This window comes from Polyodon spathula, chromosome 13 (assembly GCF_017654505.1).
Source record: "Polyodon spathula isolate WHYD16114869_AA chromosome 13, ASM1765450v1, whole genome shotgun sequence".
Taxonomy (NCBI): domain Eukaryota; kingdom Metazoa; phylum Chordata; class Actinopteri; order Acipenseriformes; family Polyodontidae; genus Polyodon; species Polyodon spathula.
This window is the reverse complement of record NC_054546.1, coordinates 42,535,353-42,562,117: the sequence shown is the minus strand read 5'-3', so window position 1 is coordinate 42,562,117 and position 26,765 is coordinate 42,535,353. Positions and strand designations below refer to the sequence as shown.

Genomic DNA, 26,765 nt, shown 5'->3' with positions numbered 1-26,765 from the left:
CATTCTTATTTGTAAATCTCAGTTTGCACATCCCTTTTGTGGTTCTTTAAAAGTTTTATTTCATGCCGAATTTTGTATTATTTTGAGTGTTTAAAAGCATGTCTCATTTATAATACGGAAAATTCACATTTAAAAAAATACATAAATAGCAGCGTAAGTAATGAACAGCTAACGCATGCGCATATCTCAAACAAATGCAAAACAGACGGCTAATAGTGCTTTTGGTGCAGCATGCAAATAGAGTTTGGCACCTAAACGCCGATCAATGGAATACAATGTTCAATAATACTTTAGTATGTGCTGTTTGCCAGCGAGACTGACAATGATTGGTATGTATAGGATTAGTTGTATATTAATATAAATAAACTTGATTATACTGCGTTTGTATTTTTAGCAGTATTAGTAATACAAAGTACATCTCTGCGAGCGTACATTATAATTTGTTTTTAATCTCACGATATCGCGATATGGAAATTATTATTGATATCGAAATATATCAATATCGTATCAAATATCGACAGTGTTGCCCATCCCTACTGTATATAGTGCGATGCTTGAGATGAAAGACCCTATGGGATAGTGCTAATGTATGCTTTTGCAAAAAAACCAGAGGAATGCAAGTATTACAGTACAGCGGCTTTATTTTTCATTCTGCATTGCCGCTCCTTGTGTTTAGTTGGAGGCGATGATCTGGTCGACCCAGCTGCTGAAGGCAGTGACGCGCCCGTAGACAGCGGGAATAGTGGTAGAGCATTTGGAACTCCCCCAGGACACGATGCCCACCAGTGTCCAGGCATTGTCCTTCTCACATACCAGCGGACCGCCGGAGTCGCCCTGTCGGGGAGAAGGAGGCGTCACACTCAATCATTCATTTCTGATTTCTATCCCTGAAGGGGGTCTCACAGGGAATTGAAACAAACACTGCGGTCCGTTGATAAAATAGAGTCTTTTATATGCTGGTATATTTGTACTGACAGCACTATACCGAAGAGACGGCTGTTAGATGTTTTATGTGCATTGATACCCGAAGAGAGTTCTTTTCATTGTCTGAACATTGCGGGTATCTGTGTCGAGCCGTTGCACAGACTGCACCTACTGCAGCTTGGGAATGGTAACCTAGCGCAAGTGTACTGCAACAAATTTGATTGAACTGAATTGCACTGATTTACGTTGAAAGAAATGCACAACATGCTATTTTAAAACTAGCATAACCAGCGCAGAACCAACGCTATCCAACTGAGATGAAAATATCCCAGAGCATTCAAATGCGTTAAAAAAAGATGCACATTCAAGCTTCAAGTAATTTTCTTCTTGTGAACCAATCCTCACTGAAAGGCACCTCCACGGAATCTCATTCAAACCACTTATATGTGTCTGCAAATGCTAATTGATAGCACTGTAAGTATTCTAAAAATAAATAAATAAATAAATAATACAGCTCAGTCTGGTGAGATGCACACATCCTTCAGCATTGCATTAAGAAAGCATTTGAATGAGAAACATTCCCATCTAGCCATTGGCACAGAAGTAGATGTCGCTTTCAGAACAATTTAAAACAAGTCCTTTGGGTTTCCTTGTGCATATGCTACTCTTATAATGTATTGTTTTATTATACATCCATTTAACAAAGACCTCAGAGTGTAGCTACGCAGCAGTACTTCCAGTTAAAAGCAGTTTATTTCAGAATTTGAATAAAAGTATGTAATGGAATATGTAATGTTGTAATGTTTAACTAGCATATGAAGTACACTATAAGGTAATGGTAATATGCCTAGTACTATACTATTAGTGTATTTATACAGGGTGTCCCATACTGTAAGTCAGACCTCATAGGCATACTTGTTAATATTGTCTGTCTGTCACCTTCGGTGAGAAATGTCTTTAATAAAGGAGGAATGAATTCAGATTGTAAGGGCGGGGCTGGCTGATTTGTGTGCATGATGAACAGCACGTGTGATGAGAGCGGTTGTGGTGATGCACATACCATGCAGGAGGTGGCGCCAGCGGCTCCAGCGCAGATCATGACGTCGGAGATATTGTCGCCCCAGTAAGACGAGCACTCTGCGTTGGTCAGCAGAGGAAGAGCGGTCTGCTGGAGTTTGTTGGGGGTGAATAAGGCTGAGTAAGAGAAAGAGCAAAAAGAATATGAAGAGAAATGTAAGATGCGTCTTGATCAGTTTTATTTGTGGAACCAGGAAATGTTTTAATTGATATCGAGGATCTCATTAACATTGTGGCTGACAGAAATTTACAGCACAAGGGTGTGCACCACCTTGGAACAAACTCTCAGGGAAAAAAAAGAAATGTCCTTCTTGTTCTTGTGTATAAAATCGATGGCAAAAGAACCGAACATGTTCCTGCTCTGAATAACAACATGTGTCAGGTGTGTCTAACAAACGAGCATCTAAAAGGTCACATAAGCACATTATGGAAGGCGATGGGAGGCTGGGTAGTCACTTCGTAGTCTACAGTCAGTATTTGATAAAGATTAAGACTGAAAAGAACAGCTATCACACATTTTGAGGAACCGAGTCCTCGCTTCAGGTAAGTTATTATCCCAGTTCATCCTACAGGTTGGAGTCGAAGTGGTGAATGACGGTAACTCACCATTGTAGCGGGTCAGACCCCACCCGGTGGTGACGCACAAGGAGCCCCCTGGGAAGTCATCACTGGCGGAAGGCAGGCAGACAGGGGCGACGCGGGCGTTGAACGTGACCGGGGCTGTGAGCTTCACCAGGGAAATATCATTGTTGATGGTGTAGGGGTTCCATTCTGGGTGGGTGATAACCTACAGAAGCAGGAAGAGGCATCAGTACGTCTGTCCATCACACTTAACCTAAATTCAATGACAAAATGCTTGGACAAAAGCCTTCTTTAATGTCTTCAATGTAGTCAAACAATAGCCCAATAGCATTTACCTTGGCAACTTTCATAATTTGGATTGCTTCACTATCGCTGCGTCTATCATGTTCTCCAACAACGACAAGGTGTCCGGTGCTATTGAAGAAAGAAAAATAGTCAGTATTCAGTAAATTAGTATGAATATGTCAGTGTAAGCCATTTATTCTTCAAGCTAATCACACAGAGGCTGTTTAGAATATTGTAGTGTACAGTATTAAAAAAAAAAACATGTTCCTAATAATAATAATAATAATAATAATAATAATAATTATTATTATTATTATTATTATTATTATGTGTTTATTGTATCCAATGTAACTCATTTGGCAATTGTAATCAGATAGCAAAGTCTGTATATGTATAGAAAAATAGCTAGATGAGTGGGTAAAGAGCCACCTTGTGGTAAACAGGTAGAAATGAACACCCTCACAATATGAGATCAGAGAGATGGGGGCGCCAAACACAACCAATTACAGTGAGGGTTCACTACGCAGCGTAGCACAGAGGTGTTGTGAGTGGGGTCCCTGCAATATTCAGCTTATTGCAGAGGTCAGTACAAACAAAGTTATTTATTACATCACACAATCCTACAGTCAAGAGAATAACAATGTTTAATGCATTTCTACTTGGTATCTTATACAATCACTTAAATGTGTGCGCTGCAGTAAGTCCCTGTGGTGAACGTTAGATAAGTCTTCACCTGACGCTGCAGTGAGCCGCAGTGACGACCCATTGAGCCGAGATCAGGGAGCCCCCGCAGAAATGAAACCCGGAGGTTTGCTGTGTGGAAAGAAGGAAGATGTCTGTGTTATGCACAGATCCCAGGGCCTTGCTCTTCTAGGATAGAATTCAATTGGCAGGGCTAGGCTAAGCTGGAATCAAATGCACCATAGACCTACTGATATAGACTGCAAATTTTCCTAGACCAAATCTTACTTTCTTAAAATAACTGCCCTGACTGTTTCAGCCCTGATGTAAATCTGGACGGACTAGACCTATGGAGAAGTGGCTGCTGTGCCAATCTGCGTGTTTACTGTTCTAGTCTCCTTGTTTCTACCATGCATTTGCAATGCTTACACTTTGCTATACTTTCTGTAGACTTTTCCACACCGTTATCCCATCTTCATTATTTTCTGATACTGTGCAGTTGAAAAATACTACATACAATCTAGCATTAACCTTTTTTAATTCACATTTTTTGTATGAACAAACAAGCAAAAAAAAAAAAAAAAAAAAAGCCTCAATTATTTGTTATCGAATGGATTTCTCTAATGGATTTCCACGCAGTGAATTGAGCCTACCTGCAGAGACACCTGCCAGGGCCAGGATCCCGGCACAGCCTCCTCACCATTCACAATCCTGGAGTAGCCATTGATCACAGGGCGGATTTGTTGGACGCCACATCCTGGCACAGGACAGCAAACCCATGAGTTTCACAATGGAGTTGAATGCCTCATTAATACTGTTGGATAGAAACTGTATGCACAGCTATTCCTATGACAGTAAGCCCTAACAACAGTACTCAGCAGATTCTAATTTATAATACACATTTACTATATTCTTCAAAATAAACTTGAATTATTATTATTTTTAAGTAAGTGTAATCAAAAATCATTAACTTTTTCTCTATATGTTGAAAAAGTGTAGGTCAACATTGAGTTTTGAAAATGTAAACGTACAATGCAACAGAATGTCTAATGATGTAATATTTTCAATTCTTAGTCCTTACTTATAGCTTGATGGTTTGTAAATGTATCTTACCATAAACAGCGCCAATAAGAGCAACCAAAGAAAGAAGCTGGAGGAACGCCATTGCTGCAGGAGATATCAGCTCAGCTTTCTAGGGGTTTATATAATTCTTCACAACTCACAATTCTGAAATATACAGATAGTACAATTATACTGACCAATTAAAACCGAGCATTCTGTTATCCTAAAGCAAACAAAATCCAAGGGAAAAATGAAACCTGGACTGGCTGGAAAAGCAAACAATGCCAAGCCTATCACGGTTATCACTGGCGGAGAATCACTACAATATTTCACAATTTATTCCATAGCAAAAATGGTCTTTAGACTAGAAAAGTAACATATAATGCAAGCTGTATTACATTACAACAAAACTGTTCCATTTATGAGTGTTTTGGTCTTTCTTCTACACTGAACCACAGAGGAGTGTACATACTAGGTTCAATATATAACTATCCCAAATAGAATCGATGCATGCATTGGAATCAGTGTAGTACATTGTAGCTGTACTCCAGTAGAACTTATTGACACATTTTTTTAGATTTTGCTGCTTTTATCAGTTCTAAAATATGGCATTAGCCAAGTCTCATGGTACCCTTAAGATCTTCATTGAGGTCAGCATTGGGTTATTGCCCAATATTAATTGGTTCAGATCTTGTCTGTTTTCTTCATTCCATAGCCCCTTCAGTCATGCTTTTTTTTTTATTATTATTCATTTTTAGATATTTTAAAACGGTTTTGTGTGAACTCCACAGAGTTCAAGATGTTGCCCTGCCAAAACATCTGTGCATTATAAAATAGATACACAGATAGGAACTGTAACACAGTACAATTATACAGGGAGTGTGCTGGACATATCCAGTTCTAAAGTGTAGATTACTGAGTTCCTCACCTTTATGGTGTTTGGGGTTCTACTTCAAAATTAAGACCCTTAGGCACTGATAACTGAGTTGCTTTGAACTGTGAATTTTAAAGTTCTCCAAACTTGTATTACCGATTCCTACAGTTGTATTTATACAGTTTTTACAAATATAACAAGATACCACTGGTCTTATTTAGGATATTCATACATTCCTGCAGGCAGGCTTAATGATCTCAGTGCTGTTTCTCAGGTAGAACATATTGAACTGATTTGCAGTTTCTCAGGTAAAGCCCTGTTTTCTTGTGATAAGCTTTCCCATGCCAGCTGCAAACACGCTTCTACTCACAGTTTTATCAGCAGTAGATAAGCAACCTCTTTGTTTTTTAAGAGATGTCCATTTTGTTGGTTTAAGCAATATGTTTTGGTCAGTGTGGTAATGCCTGAAATAGTTGCACCATTTGAAATAACTAAAGGTATTCCATTTTTATATATATATATATATATATATATATATATATATATATATATATATATATATATATATATATATATATATATATATATATATATATAGACACACACACACACACACAATACTGTGTATATAAAATGCATTACTGTTACTGTTTGGTCTATTGGTTTTTCCATATATTGATTGGTGGTGACCTTTATGTAGGCGATTCAGTAAGAGAGAATGAGAGAGAAATGAAAGAGAGACGTGTAAGTAAATAACAGCTGCACTGCCCCCTCCTGCTCTGTACTCCTCCGAACATCTCCCAATAAAGCCTTTTAAAAACAGTTACTATGCATTGGCAATTGTTCCAATTATAATTCTAGCATATAGTTTACAGTAATATAGAGATACCAAATCACTCCCACCCCATCCCGTCAATGCCTTCTTTCCTATTAACCAGCCATCCGCTTCACTTATTGACTTATATATATATACATATATATAAAGAAAGGTCATTTCTACACTACAATGAGGTGCTGACCAGTATAAGGTAATTACATATAGTAAAAGTAAAGTCTCTATGGTAATGCAAAATCCTTTCAGCCCAACTTTCAATTTAGATGGCTTACCAAAAGAGTTTCTGTAAAGGCATTCATGGTCACACTCTCGTTATTTTACTTCAAACGGATCAATTACATAACTCCTGCTCGTTTATTTTCTTCAAATAAATCTCGTAATTAGTTAAAACATGACTAGAAAAACAAACAAGGCGTTTCAACGCCACCGTGTCATCATCAGGCTCACATTAATTGTGAAATTGAAAGGAGGCGTTACATTTATACCAATTATATTAATTAGTTACATATCCTATGTCTGTCAATTAAATAATTAATTTAATCAATAAACATTGAATATTCATTGCCTCTAAAACAATTTAAAGATAAAACATCAATCAACAGTTTCAATGTTAATAATTAATTATACTTGAACCACCAAACAACAAGTTATCTCTAATAATTAAGTAATTCCAGATTCTACAAATAGGCAAGCAAACAATTCTTACCTGTATTTACATTTCATGAAACAATTAAATAACCCTTATAAAAATGTGTGTAATGTTAACAAGCTATTTATCCCAAACTTCAAAGAGATAACTTGCCATTTGTATAATCCATTAAAATCATGTACAGCCTACAACGATCAATATGAACTTTTGCATTGCCGTAGAGATTACTTTTAATATATATAATCTTTATTTTTATATAGCGCCTTTCATAGACCACCATCACAAAGCGCTTTACAAGATACGATACTAGGGTGTGTGAACTATGCATCATATTATATATATATATATATATATATATATATATATATATATATACACACACACAGATTGTTTTTGTTTTGTTTTTATTACATTGTCACAAAACTGTATACAAACATCACTCTGGTTACAAACGGTAGTAACACTACTGTCACCTCTACAATGACAATGTTTATGATCAGTAGATTGTACCACCAGTTATAAATAACACTTGATACAGGAGACTCAGGTTACTTCAAACACATTGTATTTTCATTGTACCCTATTTGTACAGTATCGTATAGCATTGCTTAAATGAAATCTAATAATTGCCCATCCCATTAGAATACGCAAGGAACTTCAATGTGTCCTTTGCTTAGCAACAAGCTCAACAACCACAATCCTGTTTCCAGGAGAGACCAGACCACCCCGCTCCCTCACCCCCCAACGTTACCATACTTCCAGATTTAGGACTACACCACTGCTCATGATATGGTTGCATAATAAAAGCAATACGCTTTTCAGAACAAGAAGCAATGATCTAAGATGTTGAACATTTTCCGTCTAAAGAAATGTGAAGTATACCGTTTTTGCCACCTGTGGCAAAGTGGAGAGTGGATACAGGTGAGTGCAGTGCAGTGCAGTGCAGGTAAGAATCACTCATACAATTATGAACAGGTGCAAGGGTGTTTATTGAAATTACTGCAATGTCCAGAGCCTTATGGCAAACACCTGTAAATAATAAATGATGGAAGTGAATACACCGGTGTGTATCACTTCGTTTGTAAGAATCCCATGGGTTTGACCCATAACCACAAGTCTAGTTTAACACACCAACACTAAACACAAAACACAAACACAGTTCTTAGTGACAGTGAATAAGTGCTAGTGGTGTAATACTTCTCCGTGAAATGCAGGGGTAAAAGTGATTTCCAGGTGTATGCTGGCTTTCGCTACAGCTATTAAAAACATACAATAGTTAACAAACACTAAGAAACACAAGACAAAACTCACGGTTCACAATATGGCAACACATACTCCTTGTAGGTTTAAAACACTAACTAAGGAACAGGTCACTTTCACTACACCCCCTATTTATACCCACGCTTATGACCCCTAGGTTAATGAGCGCATCTGCTCCTCCAATCCTCGGATGCCATGCCGTTTCCTATCCAAATCAATCCTTCAACATGTGACCAGTGAAAAGCATGCAGTGCATTTAGTTGACTGCTGTTTGCACATGTGCAGTGCAATTCATTTTTTATTATCATTTTTTTTTTTTACACAGCGCCCTCACAGGTCAGGAAGGAGATCTGACACCAAGACTCATTCAATCTCTGTCACATCGTCCCCTTCAATTTTCAGGACCTTGGAGGCCTCCTCTTCTGCCTATGTGGTTACACGGATGCTGACAGGCGCTATCCTTCAACACATGACCAGTGAAAAGCATGCAGTGCATTTAGTTGACTGCTGTTTGCACATGTGCGGTGCAATTCATTTTTTATTATCATTGTACAATGAAGTTTGCAATGCTTGGTAACGCAACCATATTTATGTAAGAAAAACCTGTGACTGTTTTGTCGATACCTAAATGTGTTATAAAATGTTACTGTTAAATGATTTTAGTTTTGCAGCCGTGGTGTCTGCATGCAAATCATCTTCAAATAACGCTGAGACTCTGTCGTACGGCTCAAACAAGGAACAGTTACTACAAACAGAAATGTTTTCAAGTTTTTTTATTGATGATTTTTTGGAATGGAACACACAGCTTAGGGCTGCTCTTAGTTGGCGGCCATGATCTGGTTGATCCATGCTCTGAGTGCAGTCACACGGGAGTAAACGCCAGGGGTGTTGGTAGAGCAGGTGCTACTGCCCCAGGACACGATGCCAACCTGAGTCCAGACGTTGTCCTTCTGGCACACCAGGGGGCCACCGGAGTCACCCTGCACAAAGCCGGGATGGGTCAGTGGTGTTAAAACTGTATATAGGGTTATGTATCGTCTTCTTAGCATGATTTTTTCAGAAAGGAAAAATTATGCACCCAATATAAGGTTACAGACTGGGGGGGCAAGTGAAGGCAAGTAACTACTGTTGACATATTCTTAAAACTATAACAGCAATAACCCCACCCCCACCCCTGCTATTGGAGAGATGTACGGACTGGTTTCACATCAGGCAATGACTGATACAACTGAAGTGCTGATACAGAATGTGCTTTGAAAGAGTGTATGAAAGGCTTCATAGAAACAGTGAGGAGGGTGTTTACCATGCAGGAGGAAACTCCATTTGCCCCGGCGCAAATCATGACATCAGCGATCTTGTTGCCCCAATATTTCTTGCATTCAGTATTGGTGAGCAGAGGAAGAGCCGCCTGCTGCAGCAAGCTGGGGGTATCGCTTGCTGGAATAGGAGGTGCATCGTGTTACTAACAGCTAATTCATTATAGTGGCTGATGAACGTGGACCTTAAGTCATACCCATTAGAACAACATTTCATTATTTCTACATGGATGGAGTTATAATTACAATAGAAGTCTGGGCTGAAACCCAACTGGGATCAAAGCTTTCTTTCTTTGCTTGTTTTTCTATGTTGCTCAGTAGGAAAGAGAACATTTAATTCTATACTAAAAGTGGTTATTTTCCATTAGGAGTGTAGCTTTGTCTGGGAGAGAGGCTGCGGTTACCGGTGGACTTGGTCAGGCCCCACCCTGTGGTGACACACATCATGCCTCCTGGGAAGACATCAGTGCTCTGGGGCAGGCAGACAGGAGACACCGTTGTGCTCATGATCGCAGGGGAGCTGAGCTTCAGCAGAGTGATGTCGTTCTTGATGGTGAAGGGGTTGTAGTTTGGGTTTTTGAACACCTGGGCAAGGGAAACAAAGACAGGAGCAGTGCATGCTGGTCAGACCATGCCATACTCAATCTGTACAGTGCTTACTACACAGGAAAGGGCTTCCTACTCTACCTTGGCAATACTCATGACCTGAATGTTTTCAGCAGGAGAGGCACGGTTATGCTCCCCAAGAATAACACGGTGAGAAGTTCTGGAATAAAACAAATAAATGTTGTTTAAATCGATGGCTTAAGCACCAGTCAAGTATTTTTTTAAAATGGCATCATTAAAATAACAGGTGATTAAATCTTTGGGAAAGCTTTGCTGAGATGGCTTCAGACACAACACTTTCTGAAAAACAATTCAAAAACAGTTTGTGTTGCTTCAAATTAAATTGTAGATCAAAATTCATTTAATAATTCACTGTTGTCTGGTTTGATTATGACAACAAACCAACTGTATAGACCTCAGAACACATGAGAATATGTTTTACAGCATAGACACAACTCCACCTGGTGTGGTAGAAATGTAGCCCCGATGGAACAGAAGTATCAGAACATACCCATAACATTCTAATTGTCATTAATACAACATAAGAGAGACATGGGACAGACTTACTTGACATTGCAGTGGGCAGCTGTCATCACCCAGAGACTATCGATCAGGGAGCCTCCGCAGAAGTGGAATCCAGTGCTGTCCTGAAACAGTGAGCGATGATTGTTATATACATGACACCCAGAAAACACAACAAGCTGCAGTCACCCCAGGCTACAGCGAAGGCACCATGAGATTATCAAATTCAGAGGGCTACAGCGAAGATGCCATGGGATTATCCAGTTCAGAGGGCTACAGCGAAGACGCCATGGGATTATCCAGTTCAGAGGGCTACAGCGAAGACGCCATGGGATTATCCAGTTCAGAGGGCTACAGCGAAGATGCCATGGGATTATCTAATTCAGATGAGCCTCACCTGCAGAGACACCTGCCAGGGCCAGGATCCCGGCACAGCCTCCTCACCATTCACAATCCTGGAATAGCCAGTGATCACAGGTCTGATAGCCGGAGTGCCACAGCCTGGAACAGGGGAGAGTGTCAGATGTGAGACAAATTAAAAGACTCATCCCTTACAAAACGCAGTACATTTGCACCTTAATTTTGCAAGTTTCCAATGATTATGCCGTGCGTTTATCATGCTTTACCATGGTTTGCCATGTTTTAATATGCTCTGGGCCTATGCATTACACATTAAGTACATTGTAACTGTGCACAATGACATTAGAAATGTGTGTAGCAAAGGAGAAGCCATACTAATGGGGGATTTCAACTTCCCCCAAATAAAATGGGAAAACCCGGTGGGTAGCGCGAAGGACGAAATAGAAATGGTGGAAATGACAAATGACTGCTTCCTAACACAATTTGTGAAGGCACCCACTAGAGGGGAGGCATGCCTTGATTTAGTCTTTTCAAATAACGAAGATAGAATAACTAAAACAGAGGTCAGAGAACCACTGGCAAACTCAGACCACAACATGGTCTCATTTGAAGTGTTTTTTAAATCCTCAAAAGTAAAGACTAAAGCTAAGGTTTACAATTTTAGAAAAGCAAACTATGAAGGCATGAAACAGAGACTAACAGAAGTAGATTGGAGTAAAATAGAGAAAACACCCACAGAAGAAGGATGGTTGTTCTTCAAAAACGTAGTACTAGAGGCGCAAAACAATTATATCCCTAAAGTAGACAAATCTAAATGTAAAACTAAATTGCCAAAATGGTTTAATAGATCAATTAAAAAAAATATTCAGCGAAAAAAGGCACTTTACAGAGCATTAAAAAAGGACCAAAAAGAAAGTACACAGAAAGAGTACACAGAACTGCAAATGCAAGTCAAAAAGGAAGTTAGAAAGGCCAAGAGAGAAATAGAAATGAACATTGCTAAGGGAGCTAAAACCAATTCCAAAATGTTTTTCCAATATTACAACAGCAAGAGAACATTCAAAGAGGAGATTAAATGTTTAAGAGATACAAATGGCAAAATCGTAGAGGAAGAAAAAAAAATAGCAAATATGTTAAATGATTACTTTTCACAAGTTTTTACAAAGGAAGATACTGACAACATGCCCCACATGTCATCCAGTTCCTATCCAGTTTTAAATAACTTTAGCATAACTGAGGCAGAAGTGTTAAAGGGACTAGGAGCTCTTAAAATAAACAAATCCCCTGGGCCGGATGAGATCCTCCCAGTAGTACTCAAAGAAATGAAAGAAGTAATTTACAAACCGCTAACCAAGATCATGCAGCAGTCTCTTGACACAGGGGTGGTACCGACAGACTGGAAAATTGCAAACGTAATACCGATCCACAAAAAGGGAAACAAAACTGAACCAGGTAACTACAGACCAGTAAGCCTGACTTCTATTATATGCAAACTTATGGAAACTATAATAAGAGCCAAAATGGAAAATTACCTATATGGTAACAGAGTACTGGGAGACAGTCAACATGGTTTTAGGAAAGGGAGATCGTGTCTAACTAACTTGCTTGATTTTTTTGAGGATGCAACATCGATAATGGATAATTGCAAAGCATATGACATGGTTTATTTAGATTTCCAGAAAGCTTTTGACAAAGTCCCGCACAAAAGATTAATTCTCAAACTGAACGCAGTTGGGATTCAAGGAAACACATGTACATGGATTAGGGAGTGGTTAACATGTAGAAAACAGAAAGTACTGATTAGAGGAAAAACCTCAGAATGGAGTGTGGTAACCAGCGGTGTACCACAGGGATCAGTATTAGGTCCTCTGCTATTCCTAATCTACATTAATGATTTAGATTCTGGTATAGTAAGCAAACTTGTTAAATTTGCAGACGACACAAAAATAGGAGGAGTGGCAAACACTGTTGCAGCAGCAAAGGTCATTCAAAATGATCTAGACAAGATTCAGAACTGGGCAGACACATGGCAAATGACATTTAATAGAGAAAAGTGTAAGGTACTGCACGCAGGAAATAAAAATGTGCATTATAAATATCATATGGGAGATACTGAAATTGGAGAAGGAATCTATGAAAAAGACCTAGGAGTTTTTGTTGACTCAGAAATGTCTTCATCTAGGCAATGTGGGGAAGCTATAAAAAAGGCTAACAAGATACTCGGATACATTGTGAAAAGTGTTGAATTTAAATCAAGGGAAGTAATGTTAAAACTGTACAATGCACTTGTAAGACCTCATCTTGAATATTGTGTGCAGTTCTGGTCACCTCGCTATAAAAAAGATATTGCTGCTCTAGAAAGAGTGCAAAGAAGAGCGACCAGAATTATTCCGGGCTTAAAAGGCATGTCATATGCAGACAGGCTAAAAGAATTGAATCTGTTCAGTCTTGAACAAAGAAGACTACGTGGCGACCTAATTCAAGCATTCAAAATTCTAAAAGGTATTGACAGTGTGGACGAAAGGGACTTTTTCAGCCTGAAAAAAGAAACAAGGACCAGGGGTCACAAATGGAGTTTAGAAAAAGGGGCATTCAGAACAGAAAATAGGAGACACTTTTTTACACAGAGAATTGTGAGGGTCTGGAATCAACTCCCCAGTAATGTTGTTGAAGCTGACACCCTGGGATCCTTCAAGAAGCTGCTTGATGAGATTTTGGGATCAATAAGCTACTAACAACCAAACGAGCAAGATGGGCCGAATGGCCTCCTCTCGTTTGTAAACTTTCTTATGTTCTTATGTTCTTAAGTATGTGTAAGTACTTCTTTTTAAAGCCTGGTTAATGTAACCATGTCACTAAATTTATATTTGCAAAGCGTCAGCAAGTGAAGACACTACTCATTTCATCTAAATCCATTGAAAGCCATATACTGGGCAACCCAAATCAGCTTTTAAAAATCACTTTGCCACCTTGTTCTTATTTTGCCCCTTGAAAATCATGCTGTTAATGTAAAGCGTTACCGTAAGTCATTTCAACTTATCTTCCTTCACCAGCAGCTAGCTTTGCCTGCCGGACCCTGCAAGGCACTCACCGTAGGTGGCTCCAATGACAGCGAGACAGGAAAGGATCCACAGGAAAGCCATGGTTTTAGTGTTGTGTGATCTTCTGAACTGAGGACTGCACTATGTATACTTTCAATAGCTCCAAACAATTTGCATATCTTATCAGCTCTGTGTTTGATGAACATGTTATTTAAAAGATAAAGTTAAGAAATGTCACACGTGCTACCTTTAGATGGTGAGTTCATATGGCAATATCTACTGTACGTTGCTTTTTCTATCTTATCATTGTTCTGCCTACTTTTTCACTAGAAAAAATCAAGGCCATTCCTGGAACACCAGCTGCTTACATTTTCAGGTAAATCGATATCATTATTTATTTGTGTTTTTTGTAAAGATGATGACACCTTCAAATATTTATCTTCCTTTAAAACATGTATATTATGAGTCCATATTACAAAAAGTATCATTCCTCATAATTAATATGTGGTACGCTCAAAAACTTGTGTGACTGGAATGAACACAGTCATATATTCACACATGAAGTGCTGTTTATTTCAAAAACCCACTTTTATAAAATGTCTGTCTTCTATTAGTGGGTTTTTAATGTAACTTATAAAATTGCTGCTTTTGTATTATGTGTATACTGTTATTTAAATATGTTATTTTTTCACTCTGTGATTGTGGCAGTTGCATGTGTGACATGCTATACAGATGTATTGTGGATCTTTTTTTCCCCCTGCGATGTACTGTAGAATGCTTTGCGATACTTTTGAATAAAAAGTGTTAATTAAATCAAATAAATAGAAATAAATAAAAACTATAATTAAAATCATAGGCAGCCAAACAGAAAAAGAAATTATGCAATTCACAAACAATTCACAAAAGTGTAAAGGTTCCGTCCTGGCATAGCAGGCAAATAGAACAGACTGGTGTGATAAAGACTCAGGCACTATGTTTTATACTTCTTATAATACAAATTCACTGAACGCCAATTACCAGCTGGGCTAAATTATTCTGGAGCCCCCCCCCCCCCCACTAAGAAAAATCTGAATAAAACAAATCACCGTAGAATATTGGGAAATGCATTCACAGAAAAAAAAGAACACGTCCATCTGCGAGTGGAAATGAAGGCTCCATAGCAAGTTAATGTTCCTTTGAAAGTTTTTACATACTGTATGTGTTTATTGAATGGCTTGGAAATCTGGCTGCTACACTTCACAATGCCAAAATGTCAAAGAGTACAACCAATGGTTCAGCTCTCATTTCATTCCAATCCAAACAATGATATACTTATAGATAGAGAGTAACAAACCAAATGTTGTTGTTGTTTTCACTCCAGTCTCCAGCATTAAAAGAATTCAAATAAATACCAAGAGCTGTAACCAGTTCATTTTCTGCCGTTAGTCGTATTCAGCAGCAACTCTTCTACCTGCATACAGGTGCCCAGTTCACATACAGCCCTGTAAACAACTCAGTCTACATTCCAAGGTTACATGTTTCCGATGATCTATTATACAGGGAATGAAAGACTGCCAGATTGACTAGAAAAAGAAACACATGTGGCAGGCGGCTTTCTATTACATTACTGACAATCTTTGAACGACTTGTTTAAATTATATATATATATATATATATATATATATATAAATATATATATATATATATATATATATATATATATATATATATATATATATATAATAAAATAAGAAAAAAGACAAGCCTAAAATGTTCATATCTGTTCCCTACTTTGGAATTATCAACTACAACGATCGTATAATTTTTTATGTTTTTGATAACGTATGATTTTTTACAGACTGTAGACATGTTTTGCAAATAATGTCTGCTTTTATGTTATTATAATTACTAAATATTAGCATAAAATGAGCTGTGTTTGTTAGAGTACTGATAAGCTAGTGACTGATCCCCTTTCTGTGACCTGGGACCCCAAAGGTCTCCAAAGTTTGCAGCTGAAGGGAATGCACCAGTGAGAATGGACCTGGCTCTAAAGCTGGTAGGATGGACCCCACAAGACCCTTGTGCTGTAAGGTATTGACTGTTAGTAGTGCTGAAGACCTCAGAAGACCCTTGTGCAGAAGACATACGCACCTATAACCATCAAAATTAAAACTTAATAAACCTTGGCACATCATTTTACTATATATTCTGCTTGCAGCATAAAACAGTTGATGTAACTGTATACTAGTGGGTGCTCTGTAATTGGCAGTTTTTACTTTCTATGAGAAGACCAGGAACGGAACAGCAAAGAGGCGGAATGCTGTTTCGGACCGGTGCACACCAATTTAACCCCTGAATACAACACGACCAGGCAGGGGCTTCAGTTCTATTGCATTATCTTCCTTTGAGCACTCTCTAAATGCAATTGCATGTAAACACATGCTTTCCAAATGATTGTATAAGAAGTAAGCATGTGTTACTGGCTCATTCCACATTTGTTCACATTGAACCCTTAGCGGCATTATGAACATGCAGTGAAAAGGACATTCTTATCAACTACGTTCTGCGCTGGATTATTTGCTTTAAAATGGGCTATTGGCCACATTGGACATTATGTTTGGTTGTTTTTTTCCAGAACTAGGAGGAACAATTACTGTAGGAGAGGAGACTAGAATAATATATAGTATAAAAGAGTCCTTGTTGACAACCTGCCCTGCATTGTACCCCAGACCCAGAGAGACCTACTTCAAATAAGACACAAGCTGACTTCTAATCCAGTTCCACAATTTACTCATCAATATCTGCAGGCACAGTTTTTATTTATTTATTTATTTATTTATTTATGTGAACTCTATGGGAACAAAAAGTTCCCCTGTCAACATTTTATAAAAAATATTTCAGAAAAATAAAGTATAGCATGGAAATGAAGATTAAAATATGTCTGTTACCGCATCAAAACAAGAACAACAACTCAGGTAAGACAACCATTAAATGTATTTATCTAAATGCTAGAAGTATCAGAAACAAAATTCTAGAACTTGAAGCTACTGCACTAACAAGAAACTATGATGTGATAGGTGTTACTGAAACTTGGTTGTCTGAGAGTGATGGGGATGAATATAATATTTGTGGGTATACACTGTATAGGAAAGACAAGCAGGACAGAAGAGGAGGAGGGGTGGCGCTATACATAAGAAACAGTCTTGAAGCCCAGGTGTTAAACCTGGACAAAGAAAATAAAACCGAATCAATATGGGTCAGAATAACGGACAAAAATTCAAAGGGCATAATAATAGGAGCATGCTATAGACCGCCAGATTCAGACGGTGAGCAAAATAATCTGTTATACAATGACATCAGAAATGCGTGTAGCAAAGGAGAAGCCATACTAATGGGGTATTTCAACTTCCCCCAAATAAAATGGGAAAACCTGGTGGGGAGCACGAAGGATGAAATAGAAATGGTGGAAATGACAAATGACTGCTTCCTAACACAATTTGTCAAGGCACCGACTAGAGGGGAGGCATGCCTTGATTTAGTCTTTTCAAATAACAAAGATAGAATAGCTAAAACAGAGGTCAGAGAACCACTAGCAAACTCAGACCACAACATGATCTCATTTGAAGTGTTCTTTAAAACCCCAAAAGTAATGACTAAAGCTAAGGTTTACAACTTTAGAAAAGCAAACTATGAAGGTATGAAACAGAGACTAAAAGAAGTAGATTGGAGTAAAATAGAGAAAACACCCACAGAAGAAGGATGGTTGTTCTTCAAAAATGTAGTACTAGAGGCGCAAAACAATTACATCCCTAAAGTAGACAAATCTAAATGTAAAACTAAATTGCCAAAATGGTTTAATAGATCAATTAAAAAAAATATTCAGCGAAAAAAGGCACTTTACAGAGCATTAAAAAAGGACCAAAAAGAAAGTACGCAGAAAGAGTACACAGAACTGCAAACGCAAGGTAAAAGGAAGTTAGAAAGGCCAAGAGAGAAATAGAAATGAACATTGCTAAGGGAGCTAAAACCAATTCCAAAATGTTTTTCCAATATTACAACAGCAAGCGAACATTCAAAGAGGAGATTAAATGTTTAAGAGATACAAATGGCAAAATCGTAGATGAAGAAAAAAAAATAGCAAATATATTAAATGATTACTTTTCACAAGTTTTTACAAAGGAAGATACTGACAACATGCCCCACATGTCATCCAGTTCCTATCCAGTTTTAAATAACTTTAGCATAACTGAGGCAGAAGTGTTAAAGGGACTAGGAGCTCTTAAAATAAACAAATCCCCTGGGCCGGATGAGATCCTCCCAGTAGTACTCAAAGAAATGAAAGAAGTAATTTACAAACCGCTAACCAAGATCATGCAGCAGTCTCTTGACACAGGGGTTGTACCGACAGACTGGAAAATTGCAAACGTAATACCGATCCACAAAAAGGGAAACAAAACTGAACCAGGTAACTACAGACCAGTAAGCCTGACTTTTATTATATGCAAACTTATGGAAACTATAATAAGATCCAAAATGGAAAATTACCTATCTGGTAACAGTATCCTGGAGGACAGTCAGCATGGTTTTAGGAAAGGGAGATCGTGTCTAACTAACTTGCTTGATTTTTTTTGAGGATGCAACATCGATAATGGATAATTGCAAAGCATATGACATGGTTTATTTAGATTTCCAGAAAGCTTTTGACAAAGTCCCGCACAAAAGATTAATTCTCAAACTGAACGCAGTTGGGATTCAAAGAAACGCATGTACATGGATTAGGGAGTGGTTAACATGTAGAAAACAGAAAGTACTGATTAGAGGAAAAACCTCAGAATGGAGTGTGGTAACCAGTGGTGTACCACAGGGATCAGTATTAGGTCCTCTGCTATTCCTAATCTACATTAATGATTTAGAGATTGGTATAGTAAGCAAACTTGTTAAATTTGCAGACGACACAGAAGTAGGAGGAGTGGCAAACACTGTTGCAGCAGCAAAGGTCATTCAAAATGATCTAGACAAGATTCAGAACTGGGCAGACACATGGCAAATGACATTTAATAGAGAAAAGTGTAAGGTACTGCACGCAGGAAATAAAAATGTACATTATAAATATCATATGGGAGATACTGAAATTGGAGAAGGAATCTATGAAAAAGACCTAGGAGTTTTTGTTGACTCAGAAATGTCTTCATCTAGACAATGTGGGGAAGCTATAAAAAAGGCTAACAAGATGCTCGGATACATTGTGAAAAGTGTTGAATTTAAATCAAGGGAAGTAATGTTAAAACAGTACAATGCACTAGTAAGACCTCATCTTGAATATTGTGTGCAGTTCTGGTCACCTCGCTATAAAAAAAGATATTACTGCTCTAGAAAGAGTGCAAAGAAGAGCGACCAGAATTATTCCGGGCTTAAAAGGCATGTCATATGCAGACAGACTAAAATAATTTAATCTGTTCAGTCTTGAACAAAGAAGATTACGTGGCGACCTAATTCAAGCATTCAAAATTCTAAAAGGTATTGACAGTGTCGACCCAAGGGACTTTTTCAGCCTGAATAAAGAAACAAGGACCAGGAGTCACAAATGGAGATTGGACAAAGGGGCATTCAGAACAGAAAATAGGAGGCACTTCTTTACACAGAGAATTGTGAGGGTCTGGAATCAACTCCCCAGTAATGTTGTTGAAGTTGCCACCCTGGGATCCTTCAAGAAGCTGCTTGATGAGATTCTGGGATCAATAAGCTACTAACAACCAAACGAGCAAGATGGGCCGAATGGCCTCCTCTCGTTTGTAAACTTTCTTATGTTCTTATGTTCGTATGTTCTTATTATAAATGCAGTGACTAAAGGGATACAAAGGATATCACCTGTAACCACGAATCTCTGTATAGTGTTGAATTTAGAAACACCAAATGAAGCTCAGTTCAACAACCAATGATTTGCATAACGGAAACCAAAATTCCTATTTACAAAACTTTAAGAAATTCATTGCTGAGAATTACGATGTATCTGCATTATGGAAAATCAGAAGAAGATAATTTGATGTTATTATTATTACTGTCCATACTTTATCTAAATCTTAAATTGTATTTATTGCCTGGGGTACAACTGCAGCTGTAATGTATAGGACCCTTTCCATTAGAACACACATGGAAACTCCTCCATAGCTACAGGCTGGTGGTGCTACTGATTCAACTGCATGCTTAAACCCTGCACTCTTCTGACATCTGGAGTCGCAAAATGATATTGCAGGCAACAATTTCACATCTGTATACATGTTACAGCGCAAGCTCAAGAGAGAGGCTGTGCGTCTCAATGTCTGCCGTGGGGACAGGCGTTGCTGATTCTCCTGCAGTAGCAGATGGCATTGAAGAAGCGGCAGTAACAGGTGTCACATGGGTCACAGCAGGGCTGATGCCCGATGCAGGACTTCCGATTCATGACACAGCTCCTGGGGGAACGTGGCGCTCTGCGCTGAAGTAGCAGTGCATCAGACATCTCCTAGAATTGAGAGGCAAGCACAGCTGCAGCTAGGAGGACACGGCGCTGTTTTTTGCATGCATGCATCTATGTATGTATGTGTGTGTGTTTGGCTGTGGATGTTTGTATGCATCTATGTATCTTTGTAAGCGTGTGCTGTATGTACAGTATGTGTATGTATGTATAAATGTATGTATCTATGAATGTATGACATGCATTTAGTCTGAATCATCCACAAGATTTTTTTTTTTTACACAGCGCCCTCACAGGTCAGGAAGGAGATCTGACACCAAGACTCATTCAATCTCTGTCACATCGTCCCCTTCAATTTTCAGGACCTTGGAGGCCTCCTCTTCTGCCTATGTGGTTACACGGACGCTGACAGGCGCTATCCTTCAACACATGACCAGTGAAAAGCATGCAGTGCATTTAGTTGACTGCTGTTTGCACATGTGCAGTGCAATTCATTTTTTATTATCATTGTACAATGAAGTTTGCAATGCTTGGTAACGCAACCATATTTATGTAAGAAAAACCTGTGACTGTTTTGTCGATACCTAAATGTGTTATAAAATGTTACTGTTAAATGATTTTAGTTTTGCAGCCGTGGTGTCTGCATGCAAATCATCTTCAAATAACGCTGAGACTCTGTCGTACGGCTCAAACAAGGAACAGTTACTACAAACAGAAATGTTTTCAAGTTTTTTTATTGATGATTTTTTGGAATGGAACACACAGCTTAGGGCTGCTCTTAGTTGGCGGCCATGATCTGGTTGATCCATGCTCTGAGTGCAGTCACACGGGAGTAAACGCCAGGGGTGTTGGTAGAGCAGGTGCTACTGCCCCAGGACACGATGCCAACCTGAGTCCAGACGTTGTCCTTCTGGCACACCAGGGGGCCACCGGAGTCACCCTGCACAAAGCCGGGATGGGTCAGTGGTGTTAAAACTGTATATAGGGTTATGTATCGTCTTCTTAGCATGATTTTTTTCAGAAAGGAAAAATTATGCACCCAATATAAGGTTACAGACTGGGGGGGCAAGTGAAGGCAAGTAACTACTGTTGACATATTCTTAAAACTATAACAGCAATAACCCCACCCCCACCCCTGCTGTTGGAGAGATGTACGGACTGGTTTCACATCAGGCAATGACTGATACAACTGAAGTGCTGATACAGAATGTGCTTTGAAAGAGTGTATGAAAGGCTTCATAGAAACAGTGAGGAGGGTGTTTACCATGCAGGAGGAAACTCCATTTGCCCCGGCGCAAATCATGACATCAGCGATCTTGTTGCCCCAATATTTCTTGCATTCAGTATTGGTGAGCAGAGGAAGAGCCGCCTGCTGCAGCAAGCTGGGGGTATCGCTTGCTGGAAGAGGAGGTGCATCGTGTTACTAACAGCTAATTCATTATAGTGGCTGATGAACGTGGACCTTAAGTCATACCCATTAGAACAACATTTCATTATTTCTACATGGATGGAGTTATAATTACAATAGAAGTCTGGGCTGAAACCCAACTGGGATCAAAGCTTTCTTTCTTTGCTTGTTTTTCTATGTTGCTCAGTAGGAAAGAGAACATTTAATTCTATACTAAAAGTGGTTATTTTCCATTAGGAGTGTAGCTTTGTCTGGGAGAGAGGCTGCGGTTACCGGTGGACTTGGTCAGGCCCCACCCTGTGGTGACACACATCATGCCTCCTGGGAAGACGTCAGTGCTCTGGGGCAGGCAGACAGGAGACACCGTTGTGCTCATGATCGCAGGGGAGCTGAGCTTCAGCAGAGTGATGTCGTTCTTGATGGTGAAGGGGTTGTAGTTTGGGTTTTTGAACACCTGGGCAAGGGAAACAAAGACAGGAGCAGTGCATGCTGGTCAGACCATGCCATACTCAATCTGTACAGTGCTTACTACACAGGAAAGGGCTTCCTACTCTACCTTAGCAATACTCATGACCTGAATGTTTTCAGCAGGAGAGGCACGGTTATGCTCCCCAAGAATAACACGGTGAGAAGTTCTGGAATAAAACAAATAAATGTTGTTTAAATCGATGGCTTAAGCACCAGTCAAGTATTTTTTAAAAATGGCATCATTAAAATAACAGGTGAATAAATCTTTGGGAAAGCTTTGCTGAGATGGCTTCAGACACAACACTTTCTGAAAAACAATTCAAAAACAGTTTGTGTTGCTTCAAATTAAATTGTAGATCAAGTGTCACCACAAGTATCTGGTAGAGCGAAAAAGTAGCACACACAAAAAAACCAGACACGGACGGGGGCGAGGAACGAGGGTGAGAACTACATAGTGGGGTGGGAAATCAATTGTCACACACAAATTCATTTAATAATTCACTGTTGTCTGGTTTGATTATGACAACAAACCAACTGTATAGACCTCAGAACACATGAGAATATGTTTTACAGCATAGACACAACTCCACCTGGTGTGGTAGAAATGTAGCCCCGATGGAACAGAAGTATCAGAACATACCCATAACATTCTAATTGTCATTAATACAACATAAGAGAGACATGGGACAGACTTACTTGACATTGCAGTGGGCAGCTGTCATCACCCAGAGACTATCGATCAGGGAGCCTCCGCAGAAGTGGAATCCAGTGCTGTCCTGAAACAGTGAGCGATGATTGTTATATACATGACACCCAGAAAACACAACAAGCTGCAGTCACCCCAGGCTACAGCGAAGGCACCATGAGATTATCAAATTCAGAGGGCTACAGCGAAGACGCCATGGGATTATCCAGTTCAGAGGGCTACAGCGAAGACGCCATGGGATTATCTAATTCAGAGGACTACAGCGAAGGTGCCATGGGATTATCCAGTTCAGAGGGATACAGCGAAGACGCCATGGGATTGTGTAATTCAGAGGACTACAGCGAAGGTGCCATGAGATTATCAAATTCAGATGAGCCTCACCTGCAGAGACACCTGCCAGGGCCAGGATCCCGGCACAGCCTCCTCACCATTCACAATCCTGGAATAGCCAGTGATCACAGGTCTGATAGCCGGAGTGCCACAGCCTGGAACAGGGGAGAGTGTCAGATGTGAGACAAATTAAAAGACTCATCCCTTACAAAACGCAGTACATTTGCACCTTAATTTTGCAAGTTTCCAATGATTATGCCGTGCGTTTATCATGCTTTACCATGGTTTGCCATGTTTTAATATGCTCTGGGCCTATGCATTACACATTAAGTACATTGTAACTGTGCACAATGACATTGCAAGCATGTGTAAGTACATTGTAACTGTGCACAATGACATTGCAAGCATGTGTAAGTACATTGTAACTGTGCACAATGACATTGCAAGCATGTGTAAGTACATTGTAACTGTGCACAATGACATTGCAAGCATGTGTAAGTACTTCTTTTTAAAGCCTGATTAATGTAACCATGTCACTAAATTTATATTTGTAAAGCGTCAGCAAGTGAAGACACTACTCATTTCATCTAAATCCATTGAAAGCCATATACTGGGCAACCCAAATCAGCTTTTAAAAATCACTTTGCCACCTTGTTCTTATTTTGCCCCTTGAAAATCATGCTGTTAATGTAAAGCGTTACCGTAAGTCATTTCAACTAATCTTCCTTCACCAGCAGCTAGCTTTGCCTGCCGGACCCTGCAAGGCACTCACCGTAGGTGGCTCCAATGACAGCGAGACAGGAAAGGATCCACAGGAAAGCCATGGTTTTAGTGTTGTGTGATCTCCTGAACTGAGGACTGCACTATGTATACTTTCAATAGCTCCAAACAATTTGCATATCTTATCAGCTCTGTGTTTGATGAACATGTTATTTAAAAGATAAAGTTAAGAAATGTCACACGTGCTACCTTTAGATGGTGAGTTCATATGGCAATATCTACTGTACGTTGCTTTTTCTATCTTATCATTGTTCTGCCTACTTTTTCACTAGAAAAAATCAAGGCCATTCCTGGAACACCAGCTGCTTACATTTTCAGGTAAATCGATATCATTATTTATTTGTGTTTTTTGTAAAGATGATGACACCTTCAAATATTTATCTTCCTTTAAAACATGTATATTATGAGTCCATATTACAAAAAGTATCATTCCTCATAATTAATATGTGGTACGCTCAAAAACTTGTGTGACTGGAATGAACACAGTCATATATTCACACATGAAGTGCTGTTTATTTCAAAAACCCACTTTTATAAAATGTCTGTCTTCTATTAGTGGGTTTTTAATGTAACTTATAAAATTGCTGCTTTTGTATTATGTGTATTTCGTTATTCAAAAATGTTATTTTTTCACTCTGTGATTGTGGCAGTTGCATGTGTGACATGCTATACAGATATATTGTGGTTCTTTTTTTCCCCCTGCGATGTACTGTAGAATGCTTTGCGATACTTTTGAATAAAAAGTGTTAATTAAATCAAATAAATAGAAATAAATAAAAACTATAATTAAAATCATAGGCAGCCAAACAGAAAAAGAAATTATGCAATTCACAAACAATTCACAAAAGTGTAAAGGTTCCGTCCTGGCATAGCAGGCAAATAGAACAGACTGGTGTGATAAAGACTCAGGCACTATGTTTTATACTTCTTATAATACAAATTCACTGAACGCCAATTACCAGCTGGGCTAAATTATTCTGGAGCCCCCCCCCCACTAAGAAAAATCTGAATAAAACAAATCACCGTAGAATATTGGGAAATGCATTCACAGAAAAAAAAGAACACGTCCATCTGCGAGTGGAAATGAAGGCTCCATAGCAAGTTAATGTTCCTTTGAAAGTTTTTACATACTGTATGTGTTTATTGAATGGCTTGGAAATCTGGCTGCTACAATTCACAATGCCAAAATGTCAAAGAGTACAACCAATGGTTCAGCTCTCATTTCATTCCAATCCAAACAATGATATACTTATAGATAGAGAGTAACAAACCAAATGTTGTTGTTGTTTTCACTCCAGTCTCCAGCATTAAAAGAATTCAAATAAATACCAAGAGCTGTAACCAGTTCATTTTCTGCCGTTAGTCGTATTCAGCAGCAACTCTTCTACCTGCATACAGGTGCCCAGTTCACATACAGCCCTGTAAACAACTCAGTCTACATTCCAAGGTTACATGTTTCCGATGATCTATTATACAGGGAATGAAAGACCCGCCAGATTGACTAGAAAAAGAAACACATGTGGCAGGCGGCTTTCTATTACATTACTGACAATCTTTGAACGACTTGTTTAAATTATATATATATAATATACATTTTAGCTTGTTTTTCTTGTCTTATTTTATATATATATATATATATATATATATATATATATATATATATATATATATATATATATATATATATATAATAAAATAAGAAAAAAGACAAGCCTAAAATGTTCATATCTGTTCCCTACTTTGGAATTATCAACTACAACGATCGTATAATTTTTTATGTTTTTGATAACGTATGATTTTTTACAGACTGTAGACATGTTTTGCAAATAATGTCTGCTTTTATGTTATTATAATTACTAAATATTAGCATAAAATGAGCTGTGTTTGTTAGAGTACTGATAAGCTAGTGACTGATCCCCTTTCTGTGACCTGGGACCCCAAAGGTCTCCAAAGTTTGCAGCTGAAGGGAATGCACCAGTGAGAATGGACCTGGCTCTAAAGCTGGTAGGATGGACCCCACAAGACCCTTGTGCTGTAAGGTATTGACTGTTAGTAGTGCTGAAGACCTCAGAAGACCCTTGTGCTGTAAGATATTGACTGTTCAGAGAGACCCTTGTGCTGTAAGATATTGACGGTTAGTAGTGCTGAAGACCTCAGAAGACCCTTGTGCAAAAGACATACGCACCTATAACCATCAAAATTAAAACTTAATAAACTTTGGCACATCATTTTACCAAGACTTTTAACTACGAATCACTGTATAGTGTTGAATTTAGAAACACCAAATGAAGCTCAGTTCAACAACCAATGATTTGCATAACGGAAACCAAAATCCCTATTTACAAAACTTTAAGAAATTCATTGCTGAGAATTACGATGTATCTGTATTACGGAAAATCAGAAGATAATTTGATGTTATTATTATTACTGTCCATACGTTATCTAAATCTTTTACACGTGAAGTTGCGATGCACATTCAGGTTTGGTTTAACAGCTCGAGAGGACCATGTTTATGGCCGAAAGCTGCAACTGTAATGTATAGGACCCTTTCCATTAGAACACACAT

General features: G+C 38.6%; 3 protein-coding genes across 3 annotated transcripts; all 3 read right to left on the bottom strand.

Annotated features, from left to right (window-relative positions):
- Positions 1–664: 664 nt before the first annotated feature.
- LOC121325262 (chymotrypsin B-like) lies at positions 665–4,731 on the bottom strand. Its single transcript, XM_041267668.1, has 7 exons — positions 4,663–4,731; positions 4,203–4,306; positions 3,602–3,681; positions 2,919–2,997; positions 2,608–2,788; positions 1,985–2,118; positions 665–834 (listed from the first exon to the last, which is right to left on the bottom strand). The coding sequence occupies exons 1-7, from the start codon at positions 4,712–4,714 to the stop codon at positions 673–675; spliced, it is 792 nt and encodes a 263-aa protein (XP_041123602.1). The 5' UTR covers positions 4,715–4,731; the 3' UTR covers positions 665–672.
- A 4,298-nt stretch (positions 4,732–9,029) lies between these two features.
- LOC121325261 (chymotrypsinogen 2-like) lies at positions 9,030–14,178 on the bottom strand. The gene is made up of 7 exons (XM_041267667.1): positions 14,125–14,178; positions 11,071–11,174; positions 10,719–10,798; positions 10,233–10,311; positions 9,950–10,130; positions 9,533–9,666; positions 9,030–9,209 (listed from the first exon to the last, which is right to left on the bottom strand). The coding sequence occupies exons 1-7, from the start codon at positions 14,174–14,176 to the stop codon at positions 9,048–9,050; spliced, it is 792 nt and encodes a 263-aa protein (XP_041123601.1). The 5' UTR covers positions 14,177–14,178; the 3' UTR covers positions 9,030–9,047.
- A 7,089-nt stretch (positions 14,179–21,267) lies between these two features.
- Positions 21,268–24,245, bottom strand: LOC121325432 (chymotrypsinogen 2-like). The gene is made up of 7 exons (XM_041267899.1): positions 24,192–24,245; positions 23,471–23,574; positions 23,080–23,159; positions 22,472–22,550; positions 22,189–22,369; positions 21,772–21,905; positions 21,268–21,447 (listed from the first exon to the last, which is right to left on the bottom strand). The coding sequence occupies exons 1-7, from the start codon at positions 24,241–24,243 to the stop codon at positions 21,286–21,288; spliced, it is 792 nt and encodes a 263-aa protein (XP_041123833.1). The 5' UTR covers positions 24,244–24,245; the 3' UTR covers positions 21,268–21,285.
- Between the last annotated feature and the right edge of the window lie 2,520 nt (positions 24,246–26,765).

Excerpts from the sequence above, each read along its gene's own strand:
- LOC121325432 (XM_041267899.1), bottom strand. The coding sequence starts at position 24,243 with ATGGCTTTCCTGTGGATCCTTTCCTGTCTCGCTGTCATTGGAGCCACC. Across the intron at positions 23,160-23,470 it reads CCTGGCAGGTGTCTCTGCAG|GACAGCACTGGATTCCACTT; the intron begins GTGAGGCTCATC and ends TCACTGTTTCAG. Across the intron at positions 21,448-21,771 it reads ATGGAGTTTCCTCCTGCATG|GGTGACTCCGGTGGCCCCCT; the intron begins GTAAACACCCTC and ends GGCTTTGTGCAG.
- LOC121325261 (XM_041267667.1), bottom strand. The coding sequence starts at position 14,176 with ATGGCTTTCCTGTGGATCCTTTCCTGTCTCGCTGTCATTGGAGCCACC. Across the intron at positions 10,312-10,718 it reads GCTGCCCACTGCAATGTCAA|AACTTCTCACCGTGTTATTC; the intron begins GTAAGTCTGTCC and ends GTTTTATTCCAG. Across the intron at positions 10,131-10,232 it reads AGGTCATGAGTATTGCCAAG|GTGTTCAAAAACCCAAACTA; the intron begins GTAGAGTAGGAA and ends TCCCTTGCCCAG.
- LOC121325262 (XM_041267668.1), bottom strand. The coding sequence starts at position 4,714 with ATGGCGTTCCTCCAGCTTCTTTCTTTGGTTGCTCTTATTGGCGCTGTT. Across the intron at positions 4,307-4,662 it reads TCTTATTGGCGCTGTTTATG|GATGTGGCGTCCAACAAATC; the intron begins GTAAGATACATT and ends GTCCTGTGCCAG. Across the intron at positions 2,789-2,918 it reads AAATTATGAAAGTTGCCAAG|GTTATCACCCACCCAGAATG; the intron begins GTAAATGCTATT and ends CTGCTTCTGTAG.